General features: G+C 41.5%; 1 protein-coding gene across 4 annotated transcripts in view; it reads left to right on the top strand.

Annotated features, from left to right (window-relative positions):
• The window catches only part of EPB41L5 (erythrocyte membrane protein band 4.1 like 5), a 169,427-nt gene extending 151,958 nt beyond the window's left edge, over nt 1–17,469 (top strand). For 2 of the 4 annotated variants that reach the window (XM_074008827.1, XM_015431974.3), the window contains 4 exons: nt 2,992–3,066; nt 5,636–5,677; nt 6,041–6,168; nt 12,966–17,469. In XM_074008827.1, coding sequence (XP_073864928.1) covers nt 2,992–3,066; nt 5,636–5,677; nt 6,041–6,168; nt 12,966–13,032 — 312 coding nt within the window. In that variant the 3' untranslated portion in view covers nt 13,033–17,469. Of the gene's footprint in view, nt 1–2,991; nt 3,067–5,635; nt 5,678–6,037; nt 6,169–12,965 lie in introns of all 4 variants that reach the window. The other 2 variants (XM_015431975.3, XM_005572930.4) reach the window with 1 other exon arrangement.
• Nucleotides 17,470–18,142: the final 673 nt, after the last annotated feature.

Here is an 18,142-nt window from a genome sequence, read left to right as displayed (position 1 = left end):
CCCCAAACCTGGTCCTTGGAAAAATCGTCTTCCACAAAACTGGTACCTGGTGCCAAAAAGGTTGGGGACTGCTGCTCTAGGGAATGTAAGCTGTGTGAGAGACTTGACCTGTTTTGTTCGTTGCTGTATCCCTCAGGCTGGTCTCAAACTCCTGCCCTCAAGCAGTTCTACTACCTTGGCCTCCCAAAATGCTGGGGTTATAGGTAGCCTAAGTGTCTCAAATAGTACCTGGCACATAATAGACACTAAATAAACATTTGTTGATTGAAACAAACTTTTTGAAATAACAGAGACCTATCACTAACTACATTGCAACATAACCAGCTCATCTCAACTTCTGCCTTTTCTGTATCCACTTGCTAAACCCCTTACCAATTCAGAAATCATAGAAACCCAGTTTATTGCCAATGAATGTTTTAATTTGCAAGTTAAATTAACAATTGTCCTTGCACGAACACTTACCATTTGTCTCTTTTATTGCATAATGTACATCTCTTGTAATTTGCCAAATACTTCACAAAAAGGAAAAATTAAAAATTACTTGTATTCTCACTACTCAATGAAAGTGTATGGTTGGTATTTAGGTATATAAGTATCTTTCAGATTTGTAGGCTTAAAGAAAAAACCCAACCTAAAATATCTTCAGTCAGGCATTTCTTTTCTGCTGATTAAAATCTGAAAAGACACATTGACTAATCATTGGAAATCATTAAGCAGAACCTGAGATGTTTTTAAAGCAGAGAAGGACATTTAGTTCAAAGATTTATTGCATATATAATATGTACCAGACAACTTATTAAGTATTAAAGATTCAAAAATGAATGGATGAAACATGGTCTCAGCTTAACTGCCTATAGTCTAGTGGGAGAGAGAATTGTAATACATTGTGGGAGAGACTTGCACAAGCTGTTATGGTGCACTTAGTCCAGGCAGCAGGGTGGGAAGATAAGGGAGAACAATTTTTCATGTTTTTGTGGTTTAAATTAAGTTGCATGTTGAAATATGAATAGGAGATTCTCCAAGGCGTGAAGGCATATAGGCAGAAATGGAAATGTGTAAATGAGTGGCTGAGTGTGATGGCTCATGCCTATAATCCCAGCACTTTAGGCCAAGGCGGTAAGATGGTTTGAGGCCAGAGTTTGAGACAAGACTGGGCAACATAGGGAGACCCCATCTCTACAAAATTTTTTTAAAAAAATTAGCCAGGCATAGTTTTACATGCCTGTAGTCCTGTCTTCTTGGGCAGCTGATGTGGGAGGATTGTGTAAGCCCAGGAAATTCAGGCTGCAGTGAGCTATGATTGTACCATTACACTACAGTGTGGGTGACGGAGCAAGACCATGTTTCCCCCCCGGCCCAAAAAAAAAAAGAAAGAAATGTATGAATGAAGGGCCCTTTTTTCTTGTGTGCTATGCCCTAGGTTCCTATTGTTTATTGCCAGATTGGCATTTTATCTTTTGTTGTTTTAAAATTCTCCCAGACCCCCTGCCTCACAGTAGAGAATTGTGTCCTCTGTAAGGTACTTCAAGTACTGGTTAACCAAAAGTATCCATTAACATTTATAGGGAGAGAGTTCATATAGTATTTTACGAACAGAAGCACCCATAAGTCTAGATAAAGGAGCATTTGGAATTTAGGCATCTCCTTTATCCACTGTCTCCTGTGCTGACCTGTTATTGGTTTTTGTTTGTTTGCTTGTTTTTAAGTTCAAAGTGTGATATTACCATACAGAGTAGTACGATTCTCCTCTAGTCTATAAGTTAAGAGGCTGGGCACAGTGGCTCACACTTGTAATCCCAGCACTTTGAGAGGCCAGGGTAGGAGGATCACTTGAACCCAGGAGTTCAAGATCAGCCTGGGCAACATAAGTGAGACCCTGTCTCTATTAAAAATATTGGCTGGGCATGGTGGCACATACCTGTAGTCCCAGCTGCTTGGGAGGCTGAGGTGGGAGGATGGCTCAGGCCCAGGATGTTGGGGCTGCACTGAGTTATGCTTGTGCCAGTGCACTCCAGCCTGGATAGGGCAAGACCTTGTCTCAAAAAAAATTTTTTTTAATTATTTTATTGTATTTGCTTTTTTTTTCTTTGAGATGGAGTCTTGCTCTGTCACCCAGGCTGGAGTGCAGTGGCACGATCTTGGCTCACTGCAACCTCTGCCTCCCAGGTTCACACCATTCTCCTGCCTCAACCTCCTGAGTATCTGGGACTACAGGCACCCGCCACCAGGCCTGGCTAATATTTTGTATTTTTAGTAGAGACAGAGTTTCACTGTGTTAGCCAGGATGGTCTAGATCTCCTTTCCTCACTATCCACCCACCTCAGCCTCCCAAAGTGCTGGGATTACAGGCGTGAGCCACCACATCCGGCTGTATTTACTTTTTTAAAATTCATTTTGAGGCAGAATCTCGCTCTGTTACCAAGGCTGGAGTGCAGTGGTGTAATCTTGGCTCACTACAGCCTCTACCTCCCGGGCCCAAGTGATCTTCCCACCTCAGCCTCCTGAGTAGCTGGGACTACAGCTGGGTGCCACTGTGCCCAGCTAGTTTTGCTCAGTTTTTGTGAACATGAGGTCTCACTATATTGCCCAGGCTGGTCTTGAACTCCTGGGCTCAAGAGATCCTCCCACCTTGGCCTCTCAGAGCGCCAGGATTACAGGTGTGAGCCATGGCATCCAGCCAAAAAAAAATTTTTGTAATTAAAAAGTTAAGAGCCAGAATAGTCATAACCCTACCCAAGTTTTGTCTAGGAGAACAGCTGTTTGAAAATTTACGTGGCACTTTAGCTTTTTCACGTCCTGACTGTAGTATAGGTTTCCCTCCATGCAGAAGTGGAATCATTAACAACCATGATTCATTAGCGTCCCTGTGTGTTTAAAGGATTAACACTAATCAGGCCTGCATCAGAATTATAAATTGAGAGGATATGGAAAAAACTTAACGTCTGATGATAAAGGGGTCATTTAACAACTCTAGATTCCTGTCTTCCATAGGAGGCTACAGATGAATTGGATGCCTTGCTTGCATCTCTAACCGAGAATCTGATTGATCACACAGTTGCACCTCAGGTAAATATGCTTTAAAACAGTATGATGGAAAGAAACTTCTGTTTTGAAAAATGTTCCTGCTAGATTCCAGTTTTTTCCTTTTTAATAATTCATGGTTAAACTTTCCATTGGATAAGAGTTTATGTTTTAGTAACCACTTAGCATTGCCTCTCTGTCCTAAAATTTTACCACTTTGAATTTGTGTATCACTGTATAGAAATCACATGTCTCTATAAGCCTTTTATAATTCAACATCATATTAAATAACATGAGAGAAAACATGGGGATAAAACAGCTTCTTAAGACAATAAGGATATATTTAATTTTAACAAAAGTTTTACAGAAAGATGAGAGCATAAGAATGGCATTGAACATACCAATCATTATTACAGTCTGGAAGATACTCTAGTAAGTATAATTGTCCTTCAGTACCTGTGGGGGATTGGTTCCAGGACTCCCCTTCGATACCAAAATCCACGCATGCTTAAATCTCATATAAAATGGTGTAGTGTTTGCATATAACCTACACATATTCTCTAGTATATTTTAAATCATCTCTAGCTTACCTGTAATATCTAATGCAGTGTAAATGCTGGTAAACAGATATGGTATTGTTTAGGAAATAATGACAAGAAAAAAAGTCTGCACATGTTCAGTACAGACACAACCATCCTTTTTTCCCCTCCAAATATTTTCAATTCACAGTTGGTTGAATCCGCAGATGCAGAACTCATGGATATAGAGGGCCAACTGAAACAGTTTCTTCCCTCCAGGGATGAGAGAGATAGAAATGACTAATTTTGCTGGACGCAGTGGCTCACGTCTGTAATCCCAGCACTTTGGGAGGCCAAAGCAGGCGGATCACTTGAGGTCAGGAGTTCAAGACCAGCCTGGCCAACATGGTGAAACCCTGTCTCTACTGAAAATACAAAAATTAGCCGGGGGTGTTGGTGCACACCTGTAACCCCAGCTACTTGGGAGGCTGAGGCAAGAGAATTGCTGGAACCTGGGAGACGGAGCTTGCAGTGAGCCAAGATAGCGCCACTGCACTCCAGCCTGGGTGACACAGTGAGACTCTGTCTCAAAAAAAAAAAAAAAAAAGAAATGACTAACTTTGTACCTTATGAGTGATGTGACAAGTATTGCTGTAGCAGTTGGATGCCATCCTGAAGGCTTGGAAATACAGATGATACTTTCTGTGGTATCGAATGTTTGCTTACATCATTAACCTCCAATTTTTGTGTATATCACAATCACTTTGAGGGGATGTTAACACACAAGATTGCTGGGCCCCACCTCAAAGTTTCTAATTTTGGTATATCTTGGGTGGGGTCTGAAAAGTTGTGTTTCTAACATGTTCCCAGGTGATGCAGATGTGGTGCGGGAACCACCCTTTGGGAATGACCAGCGTAGATTAATAAACAAAGACTTTACCAAAGGATAAGAGTTAACTGCAAGTCTGGAAAAGTCTGTCAAACTATTTTTTGTTTACTACTTATGATATTTTTTTCTCTTATTTCCTGCTGTTAACATGCATCTAAAAAATATTGGTAGGAAAGTCATACTTTGTGGGTTGGGTTTTGTTTTTGTTTTTTTGGGTTTTTTTTGAGATGGAGTCTCGCTTTTTTGCCAGGCTGGAGTGCAGTGGTGCGATCTCAGCTCGCTGCAACCTCCGCCTCCAAGCGATTCTCCTGCCTCAGCCTCCCAAGTAGCTGGGGCTACAGGCGCATGCCACCACACCCAGATAATTTTTGTATTTTTAGTAGAGACAGGGTTTCATCACGTTGGCCTGGATGGTCTTGATCTCTTGACCTCATGATCTGTCTGCCTCGCCCTCTCAATATGCTGGGATTACAGGCGTGTGCCACTACGCCCAGCCTGTGTTTTTATTCTTTTGGTGGTTATCTAATTTATTAATACCTGGACTTACATTAGTTTTTTCTTAAGAGTATCTAAGGCCACCAATGCAAGGACTAGTCTAAATTACTAGTAAAATGGGTGGGTTTCATTAGTTTATAATTCTACACATAGAAGATCTGTAATAGAAAGCTAGACATTTAAAAATAATATATCAAAGGCCTTGTGAACCAGGAGCAATATGGGTGTTTTTATTGCTGCTTTCTTCATGCATACATGATAATTAGAGAATGATCTGCATCTAAACAGATTATTTTTTCTGTGTACTTTCTTTGTGCTGTTTATTTGGATTAGTCACAATCCATTGTTCAGGCTGCAACCAAGAAGGCTATCATTATTTGTAATTAACTGAAATTTCAGAGAATAAAATGTTAAACTGAATAGTGGGTGTGGGGTAGGGGCAGTCCTATTAAGTGAACTGAAAGTAGTAATAGATTCTTGAATGGTAAATTTTTAGATAAGAGATTCTCAAAATTATGACACTTTCTTAAGTGGTGACGGATAGCATCTGTGTTGTATAATTGAAAAGGGTCTTGGATTTAGAAGTCCACGTCAGCTCAAGGAACACCATTAAGAATTGCCCTCCTAGAATGGATTTTGTAATAGATGTAAGTATTATAAGTATGAAAATAAGTCAGTCTTTCCAAAAAGTAAATACATAAAATTATTTTAGGTGTCTTCCACATCCATGATCACACCCCGGTGGATTGTTCCGGTAAGTTCATGTTATTTGTGATTTTTCTTCTGGCTACCCTCTCAGGGTAAGGCCTAAAGGATTACTGGGTTCTTTGTTTTTCCTTAAAAATGTGAGGGTTGTTATCAAAGCCTTGTTAACTGAACTTAATGGCTTCAAGCTAGTGGTTTACCCTTTCTGGTTGTAAGTGTTTGTCAGGATGCTGGCAGAAACAAAAGTAAAAGTCTGAGACGAAGAATAGTTAACAAAACAAAACAGTCATAATTATCAAAACTGTCTTACTTACTCTCATATTCAGTAGTGAAGCTTGATTTGGAGCTGAAGTGCTGACCAGGCAGGTATTGTTACCTCTGTATTTAGATGTGTGTGTATCTCCCACAGCAGAGCGGTGCCATGTCTAATGGACTTGCGGGATGTGAAATGCTTTTGCCAGGGAAGGAGGGACACGGTAATAAAGATGGAATCTCACTGATCTCTCCCCCAGCGCCATTCTTGGTAGATGCTGTGACCAGGTGAGAAAATTATTTCTCAATTGCAGTTCTTAGGCATCTATTAGGAGGAAAAAAATAATAAAACTTATTATCTCTAAAACAGCAATGTTGATTCTTCCCTAACTGAACTATATTGAAATTGGATAAATCTTTTTTCTGTTTGTTATTTAGTGTAGTGGCTTTTTCTTGTCAGTAGCAATTTTCTACAAAATTATGAAGTATTTTCTATTAGCATTTCTTTATCAAGTCTTTGCTGAAGATATTAACAGGCTTATCTTTAAATTTTAATATTTGTTTTAAAATCAGTTTGTATTGTTTCCTTTGATGCTTTACTGTTATGCTCATGCCTGCTATAATAGTGATGAATGACAGTGCCCGTCAACACAGGGCAAGAGGTGCAGTACAAATGGGTAAGGGAGAATACTCTTAGGGTGAGAGCCCTGAGATGCCTTTACCGACACATATTGTGAGCTCATTTCAACGCATTGCTTGCCACAAACAGAAACTAGACTCAAAAACTAGAGCTTTTTGTTCAGCATCTGGTTCTTCAACTTTTGATTGCTAGAACCATAACTGCACCTGTTTTACAAAAGATTTAGAATTGCCTTCACTTCTACCTCAGACCTTTTTTTCTGATTATATCCCCCATTTCACATATCCTCTTGAAAATGTGGGTCGGCTGAAATACATGCTTTCCTAATTAGAGAAAGGTAGGGGGAATTATTAGAGATTATTAACTTGAAAGAAATTCAGTTTAATTTAAAAATTGTTCTCACAGAGTTTAAAGTAGCATATTACTCACTCAGCAAACACTTATTGAATGTCCGTGATGGACCAGGCATTGACTGATATCTGACACTGAAGATAACAGTGAACAAGACAGATGAGAGACCTGCATTTGGGAAGCTTCCATCTAGTAAGAGAGCACTTTATACAAATGTAATGGATTATTTTTCTAAGCATTTGTATGCCTACTAATTATCACTGTAAAAATAGAGCTGCATACAGAGAACCTGATGGTAATGCTTTGTAATTGAATTTACACAATAAAATGTGAGCTCTTAAGGACTTTCAAATTAAAAATTGCAGATAAAAGCAGAGCTTATCTCTGTTTCTTCCTAAAACTCATGGAAAGGAGTAATAAAGGGCTAAAGAGATAAAAATTACAGATCAGTGGAACAGAATAGAGTCTAGAAACAAACTCGTGTAATACAGTTTTCTGGTTTATGAAAAAAGTGATGGTGCAATGCTGTGAGGAAAGAATGGTCTTTTAGTAAATCAGCCGGACAGATTAGTTGTCCCTGTGGGAAAAAAACAATCTTGACCCAACTCCATACCATTCACAAAAATCTATTCTGGATGGATTGCAGATCTAAATATGAAACATCAGATAATAAACTTATAGAAGAAAATATGAGTGAACTTCTGACCTTAGAATAGGCAAAGATTTTTTTAAACAGCTCACAAGGAGCTTTAGTCTTACAGGAAAAAAAATCACTTGGATTACATCAAGAAATTTTGTTCATCAAAAGATGTAATTTCAAGATATTATGGAAGGGGAAACTACAGAATAGGAGAAAACATTTGTTCTCCATCCCTCCTTCTGTCTCTGTCTCCCTCTCTCACCCCTTCCATTCTCCTTTCTCCCCAACCCCAGTCTTAACTTTGTATGGCAAAGGACCCATTCATATCTAGAATTTATAAAGAGCTCTTCCAAATAAGTAAGCTAAAGACAGCATAATAGAAAAATGGGCAAAAAGCATGAATAGGCAGTTCACAAACCGATATCCAAATGGCTGGTAAGCATTCTAGACAGTATGCAACTTGATTAGTCTTGGGGAGTGTAAATTCAAACTACCGTGTGACAGTGCTACATTATCACCAGAATGGCTAAAATGAAAGATACATAGTAGCAAGTGTTGGTGAAGATACAGGGCAACTGAAACTCTGTAAACTGGAGTAATCACATTGGAAATAGGTTTGGCAATACAGCTGAACATACCCAATGATTCAGTGATTCTATTTTCATGTACATACCCAATGGAAATATGAATATACGTCCATCAAAAGACATGTACAGGAATTTTTATAGCACCTATATTCATAATAGTCCAAACTGAAAACCTTCCAAATGCACATTAGCAGTTGACTAAATATTAGAAAAGAACAGTGAAAATAACTACAACTAAAATATAGCGGTGTAGATGAATCACATAAACATAATTGTATTAATTCTCTACTTCCGTGCAACACCTTACCACAAACTTAGCAGCTTCCAGCAATACACACTATAATCTCATTTTCTGTGGCTCAGGAATCTGGATGTGGCTGAGCTGGGTTCTCTGCTTCAGGGTCTCTCACAGGCTACAGTCAAATATTGGTGAAGGCCAGGTTTTCATCTGAAGGCTCAATGGAAGAAGGGGCACCAGCCAGGGCTCTTGGCAGGATTCAGGATCTGAAGACCTGTTAGACTAAGGAACTCAGTTCCTAGCTGGTGATTGGCAAGAAGCTGCCCTCAGTCCTTACTATGTGGGCCTCTCCAAAGTAGTTGCTTACTTTATTCCAGCATGCAAACTGAGAAAGCAGTAGAGTCTGCTAGCAAGACAGAAATCACAATCTTGTATAGTCTAATCACAGAAATGACATCCTTTTACCTTTGCTGTATTCTGTTGTTGGTTAAAGCAAGTCACAAGTCCTTTCCACACCCAAGGGCTAGAGATTACATAGGAGTGTGAATGGCTAGAGATGGAGATCTCTGGGGTTCATCTTGCAGTTTCTGCACTGTAATAAGGATAAACAAAGTCAAGTTCAAACAGAAGCACAACTCTATAATGGTTACCCTTGATGTGCTGATGAATAAAAGAGAGCCCAAAAGCAGCTTTGGGAGTGCTAGTAGTGTTCTGTTTCATATTCTGCATGCTGATTACAGAGGTGTATTCAATTTGCAAAAAGTTGTTCAAGCTGTAGACTCATGCCTTATGTGCTTTAATATACGGATGCCATAGTAATTTTTTAAAATGATGACTGGGTCCCCTCTCCACAGATTTAGATTTACTTTGCAGTGTTTTCTGTGTGATACTGTGTTTCAAAGGCATCAAGTCATGAGGACAAAGAACAGGAGAGGAGACATCAGCAATTAAGAGATCTCAACAAGTTTTGGGAAGCAGCTAAATGATAAGTGGTAACCAGTTTAGCAGAGTGGAGTAAACTAAGATCTAAGCCTGAATCGGGGAGGGAGTAGAAACAGAAAATAAAAAGCAAGTCAGTTCACACTGCAGAACCCTGAAAAGGCAAGAAATTGTAGGTACCAGATATTTGTGAAGATGGGATACAAGGTGGGGCTGAGAATATGGGGATTGGTTGAAAGTATTTATGCCCATTTCACCCATCTGCCATCCCACCACCCTTGCTCATTTTAGCATAATTCTGAAGTTTTCCCTCGGGAGGAGCCAGGCCAGAGAGGCTCTGGATCTGGGAATTTCATTTGGAGTAAGGCTCCAGACTGAACACGGGAAGACTAACTCAAAGTCCACACACTGAAGGGTGAAATTTCCAACGTTTCTTCTTTTCTCAGTTTCCTGAATGGTGTTAGCTAAGTATAAATGTCTGAGTTGAAAAAGTAAAAGACTTATTCTCTGGAGAAACCAACCAACCAAAGAGAAAAAGGCCTGCACATACATTTGTGGATCCTCTGATGAAATTGCCAGGAATCTGCCAGATAATCACCAGGGAGCCCATTCGTTGACGAGTTTTGCCCATATATACACAGGTCCCAGAGACATTCCAGAGCTTTTCTTTTAAATACAAAGAGAGCTAACGATTGTCAGATATGTGAGGAAAGACCAGAACAGGTAAACTGAAAAAGAAGGAAATAAAGGCAATGTGAATTTTGACAAATAGAAGTAGAAAAAAAAGGCAACGTAAATAACAAAAGAAAAGGTAACAAAATGATAGTATCTAAATTTAGAGAGAAGATACTGTAATCATGCAACAGTAACAGGAAACTAAAAAAAAAAGAAAACAAGGAAGCATTTTTAGAAATTATTAACTATATTAAAAATGAAATCCAGAGAGTGTATAAAGATAAAATTGAGACAATCTCCCAAAAAGTATAGAATAGAAAGATGAAAACTGGGAGAGAAAAGAAAATTGGAGGATTGGCCTAGGAAGTCCAATATATGAATCATAGAAGATCTAGAAAGAACAGTCAGTGGAAGGAGGAAATTGTCAAAGAAAGGAATCAGACGTTCTCAGAACAGAGGACTTGAGTTTCTAGATTAAAGGGGTCTACTGAGTACCCAACACAGAGAATGAAATAGACTACACCAAGGAGCATCATGAATCTTTAGGAGGTCAAAGTGAAGAGAGGATGTAAGTCTCCAGCAAAGGGGAAAAACAGAGTACGTACAAAGGATTGGTAATCAGAATGGCAGCAGACTTTACTGACAGCTGGAGATAATGGAGTAGTGTGCTTTCTGAATCCTGGAGGGCAGTAATTTCTCACCTAGAGTTTTCCCAAACTATCAGTGAAGTGTGAGATTAGAATACATTTTTAGACATACAGTTTTCCTAAAATATATACTTTCCATCTAGCCTTCCTCAGGAAGCTACTGGAAGATATGTTCCTCTTTTTTATCCTAAAAAGAAGTCATGGGACCCAGGAAGCAGTAGAGAGGTGCAGGGATTTACCCAGAGAAAGGTGAAGGGAAGTTCCAAGATGGTAACTGCCCAGTGGGTCTAGAAAGGATCCTGTCCAGATTCAGAAAGGAAGAGAGAGAGTTGCACAAAGGATTTTGCCAAGAAAAACACAGGTTCCCCACCCTCCAGTTTTTTAAAAAAATTATATTATATGTCTGAATGTACTGAGCAGAGGTCCATGGTTTACCTGAGAGATTACGGATAGATGAGAGATTTGTATAGAAAACTGAGTACTCAGGAGGCTGAGGCAAGGAGATCGCTTAAGACCAGGCGTTCAAGACCAGCCTGGGCAACATGTTGAGACCTCGCTTCTTAAAAAAACAACAACCACAACAAATACCCACTAAGCCATCACAACAACAACAAAAAGAGGCAGTTATTCAGTCCAGGGAAAATAAAAGTTGTATAAAACATGAAATACACTGATAGTTGTGAAAATATTTACATAATTACAACACTGAATTTTAACATGATCAAAATTGGTCATATAGCTATGCTGAAAAGATGAGAAGGCAGGATTGTGGGACTGGGGAGAGGGTGGAAGAAGGGTAGTAAGCGTTCATAGTCCATAGGAGGAAGTCATTGTGTAAACATATCACCCAGAACAGTTAGAACTCTGGGGGTTGTGAGGCAGAATCTCTGGAGGCAGGTTTGTTTAAACATTGGCTGCTGGGCCCCACCCTCATAGTCTGATTCAGTATATCTGAGGTGGGGTCTAAGAATTTGCATTTCTCGCAAATTCTAGAGACCACACTTTGAGAAACGGGTGCACAGAAAAGTGAAGGAAAATACCAGGAAAAGAACCAGTTGATGTCCCTTGAAGTAGGAATAGAATGGTACGGGTGACTGCTGTTTCATTTAGAAATCTTGTTACCACTTTCGACATTTTAAATTATGTCCTTTGTATTATGTACCTTGATATCGTTTTACGTTTTAAACTTTTTTAGAGGCAGTATCTCTCTCCATCACCTGGGCTGGAGTGCAGTGTCATGATCATAGCTGACTGCAACCTCCAGCTCCTGGGCTGAAACAATCCTCCTGCCTCAGCTTCCGAAGTAGCTGGGACTACAGGCATATACCACCCGCACCTGGCTAATTACATATATATATATTTGTAAATACGTCGTCTCACTTTGTTGCCCAGACTCGTCCCAAACTCCTGGTCTCAGTCGATTCTCCTGCCTCCCTAAGTGCTGGGATTGCGGGTGTGAGCCTCCTTAGGACCCAGCACGTTTTAAGTTTTTAGGAAACCAAATTAGATGTCGTTATGTCCTTGCATTTAAACTCATGAAGCTCACTGATAGCAGAAACTCGTGAGCCTTCATGCAGAGCCCATGTCTTTTTATTTTTCACACAGCTCTAACAAAATAGATTAACTGGTGCAGGAACACAGACACAGCCATCTAGGAATATGTAAAGAAACACAGGGCTGGGTGCAGTGGCTCACGCCTGTAATCGTGGCACTTTGGGAGGCTGAGGAGGGCAGATGGCTTGAGCCCAGGAGTTTTGAGACCATCCTGGGCAACATGGTGAAACCCCATCTCTACAAAAAAATACAAAAATTAGCCGGGTGTGGTGGCACAGACCTGTAGTCCCAGCTACTTCTACTTTTGGGAGGCTGAGGTGGAAGGATCATTTGAGCCTGGCATGTTGAGGCTGCAGTGAGCTGTGATCATGCCACTGCACTCTCTAGCCTGGGCAACGGAGCAAGACCCTGTCTCACACACACACAAAAAAAAACCAGAAGCAGCGGCAGAGAGCAGCCTGCTTCCCTTGCTGTCTCCCGAGTGTGTTGGCCTTGTGCTCAGCACAGCACTGCTCGTGATACTCATACTAACCCTGACGCATTAAGAAATGGTTAAGTGTGTTTGGCATATTTGTTAAGAAGGGGAAAAATTGTGCTATCTTTGTATTTTATTTCAAAATGAAATAAGCAGTGTTTATCCAGAAATTTCCCTTCTATAGAATATCGCGTTGCCAGGTTAGGTGTTACTACATATTGACTTAGGTCTGTAATCTGCTGTACCCTCAGAATGCTCTATATGGCACTAATGGAGACATGAATGTCCTCCCCCAAACCCCAGGGGTTCCCTGAGTAACCCGTTCTCTCTTCCTTTCAGCTCTGCTCCCACTTTGGCAGAAGAAGCTGTCCTGAAGCAGAAGTGTTTACTGACCACTGAGCTCTAAGGACCTGTAACTGGAACACGCAGTTCTGTCCAGCATTCCGTCCTGGGATCCATTTCAGCTAGAATATGTTGGATTCAGGAGCTTGTCCATTACTTGTAGGTAAAAAAAAGCTCCACGTAGATTTGACTTCAACTCTGTAAAAAAGACAGCTGTATTTTCCGTCCAACTGGAAAGGTTTCATCACACCGCATAGCTGCCCAAACGAGCGTGTTTGGTCTTTAACTTTCTATACTTTTATAAATGTTAAAAATTCCCGAAACAAGGGAATGTCTTTTTCTGGGGTTTCCTTCAAACTCTTGGCTCCACCTAGCGGTTCTATTTGTTCATAACAACTTCATAACAAGGCAGGTTCTGGTAGTCAACAGCCTTTTGAAAGCTATTTCCATCTAATGTCAGGGTGAGCATCCTTGATCTGGCTGCCTGTTAGAGAAATTGCACTTTTCCCTGACTTACTAGAAATCGAGAATTTAGGAAATTAATGTGGACATTATAAAGGCAGACTTAGGGCCAACTTTTTTTTTTTTTTTTTTTTTTTTACAATTATTACAATACTAAAGAGAAGTTTAGAATATAGAGAGTTTTTAAATATCTCCCATTCTTTTGATTTCTTATTGTACTGGCTATCTTAATATTTCAAGTTTACATCAAGATAAACCCTGAGAAGAACTACAGAGAAATCAAATAAAATCCTGTCATTTTTTTCAGCCTGCCTTTCCACAGGAAGCACTCACAGGCACTGCACACGTATCCTGTCACTTTTCAGTGGGGCGGGTTACTGTTCAAGAGACCCTGGGGCATTTACCACAGGCATCTGCACTCCTCCCTGAGTCCAGTGGGGAATGCAGGCCGCTGTAGTCTCAGCTCTCGAAGGCGCGGCACAGCAGTACTCCACATTGCTTCCTTCCTATTTGGACATAGACTTCATTTCCTTTCAGTATAAGCTGAATAAATTTAGAGCTTTCAAACTAGAAAAAAAATGAAACAAAACAAATACGCCAGGACCAAAATAGGGACTAGGAACAAGGGTAAAGGGTGTTGTTTCTTAAATACCTACCGTGTGTGAAGCTATACACAGCATACTGAAAGAACCTGCATTGCACTAGGAATTCTGTGTTCGTTTAAAAGAGATCTCTAGAATTTCCCCATCCCTTTGGGCCTCTACAAAGAAATTCTGAATGTTCATATATACTCCACACAGAAAAATAAAGTATAGCAGTGTCCATCTGTAATTCTAAGACCCAGAAATAGCACTATTTAGCTTTATAATTTTCGAATGAACAAGGTAAACCTCAGTTGCCATGGGGAAGGAGGATGATGTGGAAACCATATTGGTAAAGTTGTTAATCCCTTGTTACGGAGAACCGATCTTAAGCCATACCTCCTGGAATCTGCTTTCTAGTTTTCTGTCCTGCAATATGTATACAATTAAGCACTAATTTGTACTGCTTAGCATAATAAACATCCAGTCTTACCATCTTTAAAACATCATGGATTGGACTTTCCTGGGCTCCTTATAACACAATCATGTGTCCAGGCAAACACACCCTGGTGTCTGACTGGAAAGCTCAGGAATTTTAATCCTGCACCGTTTCCCAGGGAGCTGTAGTGATTGGAACCCACTTTCGCACAAAACACTTTTGCAGAAGGAAAGTCAACGCTTCTTGCTGGCTGCCTCCCCTTAGCCACCATGCGAAGCTTCTGAGTTTCACTGGTGGGGCTCTTGCCAGTTCTTAATTATAGGACATATTTTCTCAAAGCTGAAAGTGACACCTAGAACCAGGATCTTGACCCAAGACTTGATGGAATGAGCATCAAATGTTCAGTGTCTTGGCAACCGTAGATGTCCTACAGGATTACAGTTGTGCTGCTAGGCCACCACAGAGCAGCTGAGGCATTATGGCTTGGAAGACCTAAGTTTCCCATCCGGTTCAGGAGGTGACAACATCCTCATTTTAAACTTCGTAAAATTTAGGAATTAGGTAGTTGGACATACTCTGTGACCTTATGTCTTTGGATACCTGTATTCTTGACAGTTAGAATATTGATAGGGACTTCGTTAAAATTCACTTGAATCTCAAGTTAAGAGGAAATTTTGTCTCATGCCCTGACATAAAGTGGTAACCACAGAAGTTAATACTTGAATGCTGAATTGGCCCCAGCAGATGAGATAACTGTCAGGGACTGGTTTCCTGTCGTAGCTGCGGCTGCTGCCATGCCCAGAGCTGCTGTAACCACTCTTCCTGTTCCGCTCCCCCGAGAACAGTGTGGTGGGGAGAGGCAGGGCTGAGGAGGTCTATGAATGTGGCAGGTAGGGAAGAGGAGATGTCTGTCTCTTGAGAAGAGAGAAGCATGTGTGAACCCATCAAGGATGCTGGCAAAGAGAGAGGTTGGAGATGATAGTGGATGAGAAGCAGGCTGGTGAGACTGGGCTGAGGTCGGAGAAGGGCAGCCGGGGGCCCTCCTGAGGGTTTGCTGTGTGCAGGCCTCAGATCATGGCGGGGAGGAGAAGGGGCAGCCTCCCTGAGGGCAGACAGGAGAGGACCCTCAACTCAGTCCATTTCATAGCCCTGGTAGGGGAAGTGGGAGTTGACAGGGCGGTTTAAAATAAGATGTGAAGGTTTCAGTTATCTGCTCTAGACTTTGCCTGAGAACTCTAGACTTAGTGAGACCTAATTTGTGGCGTGTCAGTAGCATCACCTTTTGACACACAGGAGGCCACGGTCATTTCAGTCCTTTTCAGGAGACACTGCTGAACAGAGGAATGATTCAGTTCCTTGTGTGCTTATTTCCTTAACATTTATACATTGTTTTAAGAAAAAACTTTTAAAAATATTTCTTATAGTCTCCTAACATTTGTCTCTAGCCTTTGCCTTTGTACAATCACAGATATCCTATGGAGATTTAAGGATGAAAGCCCTGAGTTGTTCTTGGGTTCTTGGATCTGGACTGCTTGTTATTTTATGCTTCTCACTTCTGGCTAAAACTTGCACCTCTTCTCTTAGCTAAGCCCCAGAATGAAAAGTCTATTATTCCTTCAGAAGTCTTGCTAGCAGAATTATTTGTCAGTCACAGAAAAATCCTTGCTATTTTTCTAAGAGTCTTGAGAAGCAAAGTTTTTGTCTTTTCATTGAGAGGAGTCAGCAGTCTCGTTCTGTAAAGGACCAGAGATGGTCAATACTGTCCCACTCAGCTCTGCTGGCGCAGCACAGCACAGCACAACAGCAGCAGCAGCTCGAGCGCAGCTGTGTTCCTGCGGAGTCTCCTTTACGAAGCTGCTGGCCGCTCCTGTGAAACTCTAGAGCGGTAGGTGGCTGCGTGAACCGGAGGCTGGCAGGTGCCCAGATAGGGTCTGCAGTGTTACCTGTCACTTGGAGGCAGCCAACACTTCTGGACATTGCACCCTCATTTACACAGGTGGCAGCTGAGCGAGGTGCTGTTGTGGGTGTCTCAGCTCCGAGAGTCTTTGTGAGCTCCCACCAAGTTTTAACTAATCATGCCCTTGGCCACGTGGTTGCTTGGAAACCTGGGGTCTTCTGCAGACGGAAGAATACACATTTCTGTATCATTTGTTTTTTTTTTTGTTTTTTTTTTTTTGTTTTTGTTTTTGTTTTTTTTTTTGAGACGGAGTCTCACGCTGTAGCCCAGGCTGGAGTGCAGTGGCGCGATCTCGGCTCACTGCAAGCTCCGCCTCCTGGGTTCACGCCATTCTCCTGCCTCAGCCTCCTGAGTAGCTGGGACTACAGGCGCCCGCCACCGTGCCCGGCTAATTTTTTGTATTTTTAGTAGAGACGGGGTTTCACCGTGGTCTCGATCTCCTGACCTTGTGATCCGCCCGCCTCGGCCTCCCAAAGTGCTGGGATTACAGGCTTGAGCCACCGCGCCCGGCCTCATTTGTCCTTTTTATCCTCTCAAAAATTTAAACACTGTACTTCTTCAGTGGTCAGAAGAAAGTTGGAAACTCTTCCTACATATTAGGCATCAGGATGAGGAAATTTGTGTGAATTATAGAAATTTGCCCTGAGCTGAACGTGGCTGTGTTAACGCACTGGTAGAGCTGTGGTTCCTTCCCAGTTCTGAGAGACAGGATCTGTGAGTCCCTGTGTCACCACATGGCTTGAGATGATCATTCAGTTACTCGTCAGGATTTCTCCTCTTCAGAGATTTTTTTTATAGCACAGATCCCTTTGCCCCTTTTATCTCTTTATCTGGGTATGATAGGTGGTTATGAGGGTCTCACTATTTTGTGTTTACCTTTTTTATGTGTAAAACTTTGCAGTAGCATTTAAAGTGTAATTTATTTTTCTATCAAGTGCACTATTCATTTAGTGTGTTCCAGTTTTCTATGACTTGTATTAGAAACACTGCACTGAGCTGTTTGTACACTGAAATGAGAACTCTAGATGTAACTCCATTCAAATAAAACTCGTGAGACATTCATGTTTTTGCACGCTGTTTCTGTTTCTTGGAACTGTGATTCCTACATGCTGACTTCAACAGAATTGTTAGAGCAGAGCCACTGTTGGTAGGAACCTGAGGAAGCGAGCAGACACAGCCGCACCATTTTTAGGTTGATTTCAGTGTTTGTGGTGTCAATTTGAGAGTAGGGGCATTTTCAAAGGTTGAAAACCTCATTGGTCATCCCCAGCATATCCTGGAAGGCACAGTGGTCATTCCAAGGAGCAGCATGGTGCAGTAGCAACACAGCTTTGGGCATCGGATCTGGGCTCTCAGGTTTTCTGTCTGAAACGGCACATGAAGTATGTGTCACAGCGGGTAGTAGAGAGTATGCAGGTGTTCACTGCTCCTTCCTCTGGCCCCCACCAGTCCCCAGGCTTCCCAGGTTTGCACGGCACCATCCAGTGAGGAACGGTGCCACCTGGGTTGGTTTCCGGACTTCTGCTGGGCAGAGTCATACCGCACCATATGGGTGTTGGCAAAGCTTCTGAGAAAGGTTGGAGGTCTTCTCTTTCCGTCTCCCTCTGTCTTCTGCCTGGGGGAGAGGCCCAATGGGGCCATTAAAACTAAGGAGCTTTTCTCTGCTCTTTGGAGATGTATGGAGAGGGGCTGGAACCCAGATTCAATCACCTGTCCCAGGAGCTCCTCTAAAAGG

This window comes from Macaca fascicularis, chromosome 12 (assembly GCF_037993035.2).
Source record: "Macaca fascicularis isolate 582-1 chromosome 12, T2T-MFA8v1.1".
In the NCBI taxonomy this organism is placed as follows: Eukaryota; Metazoa; Chordata; class Mammalia; order Primates; family Cercopithecidae; genus Macaca; species Macaca fascicularis.
This window is presented reverse-complemented; position numbering and strand designations above follow the sequence as displayed.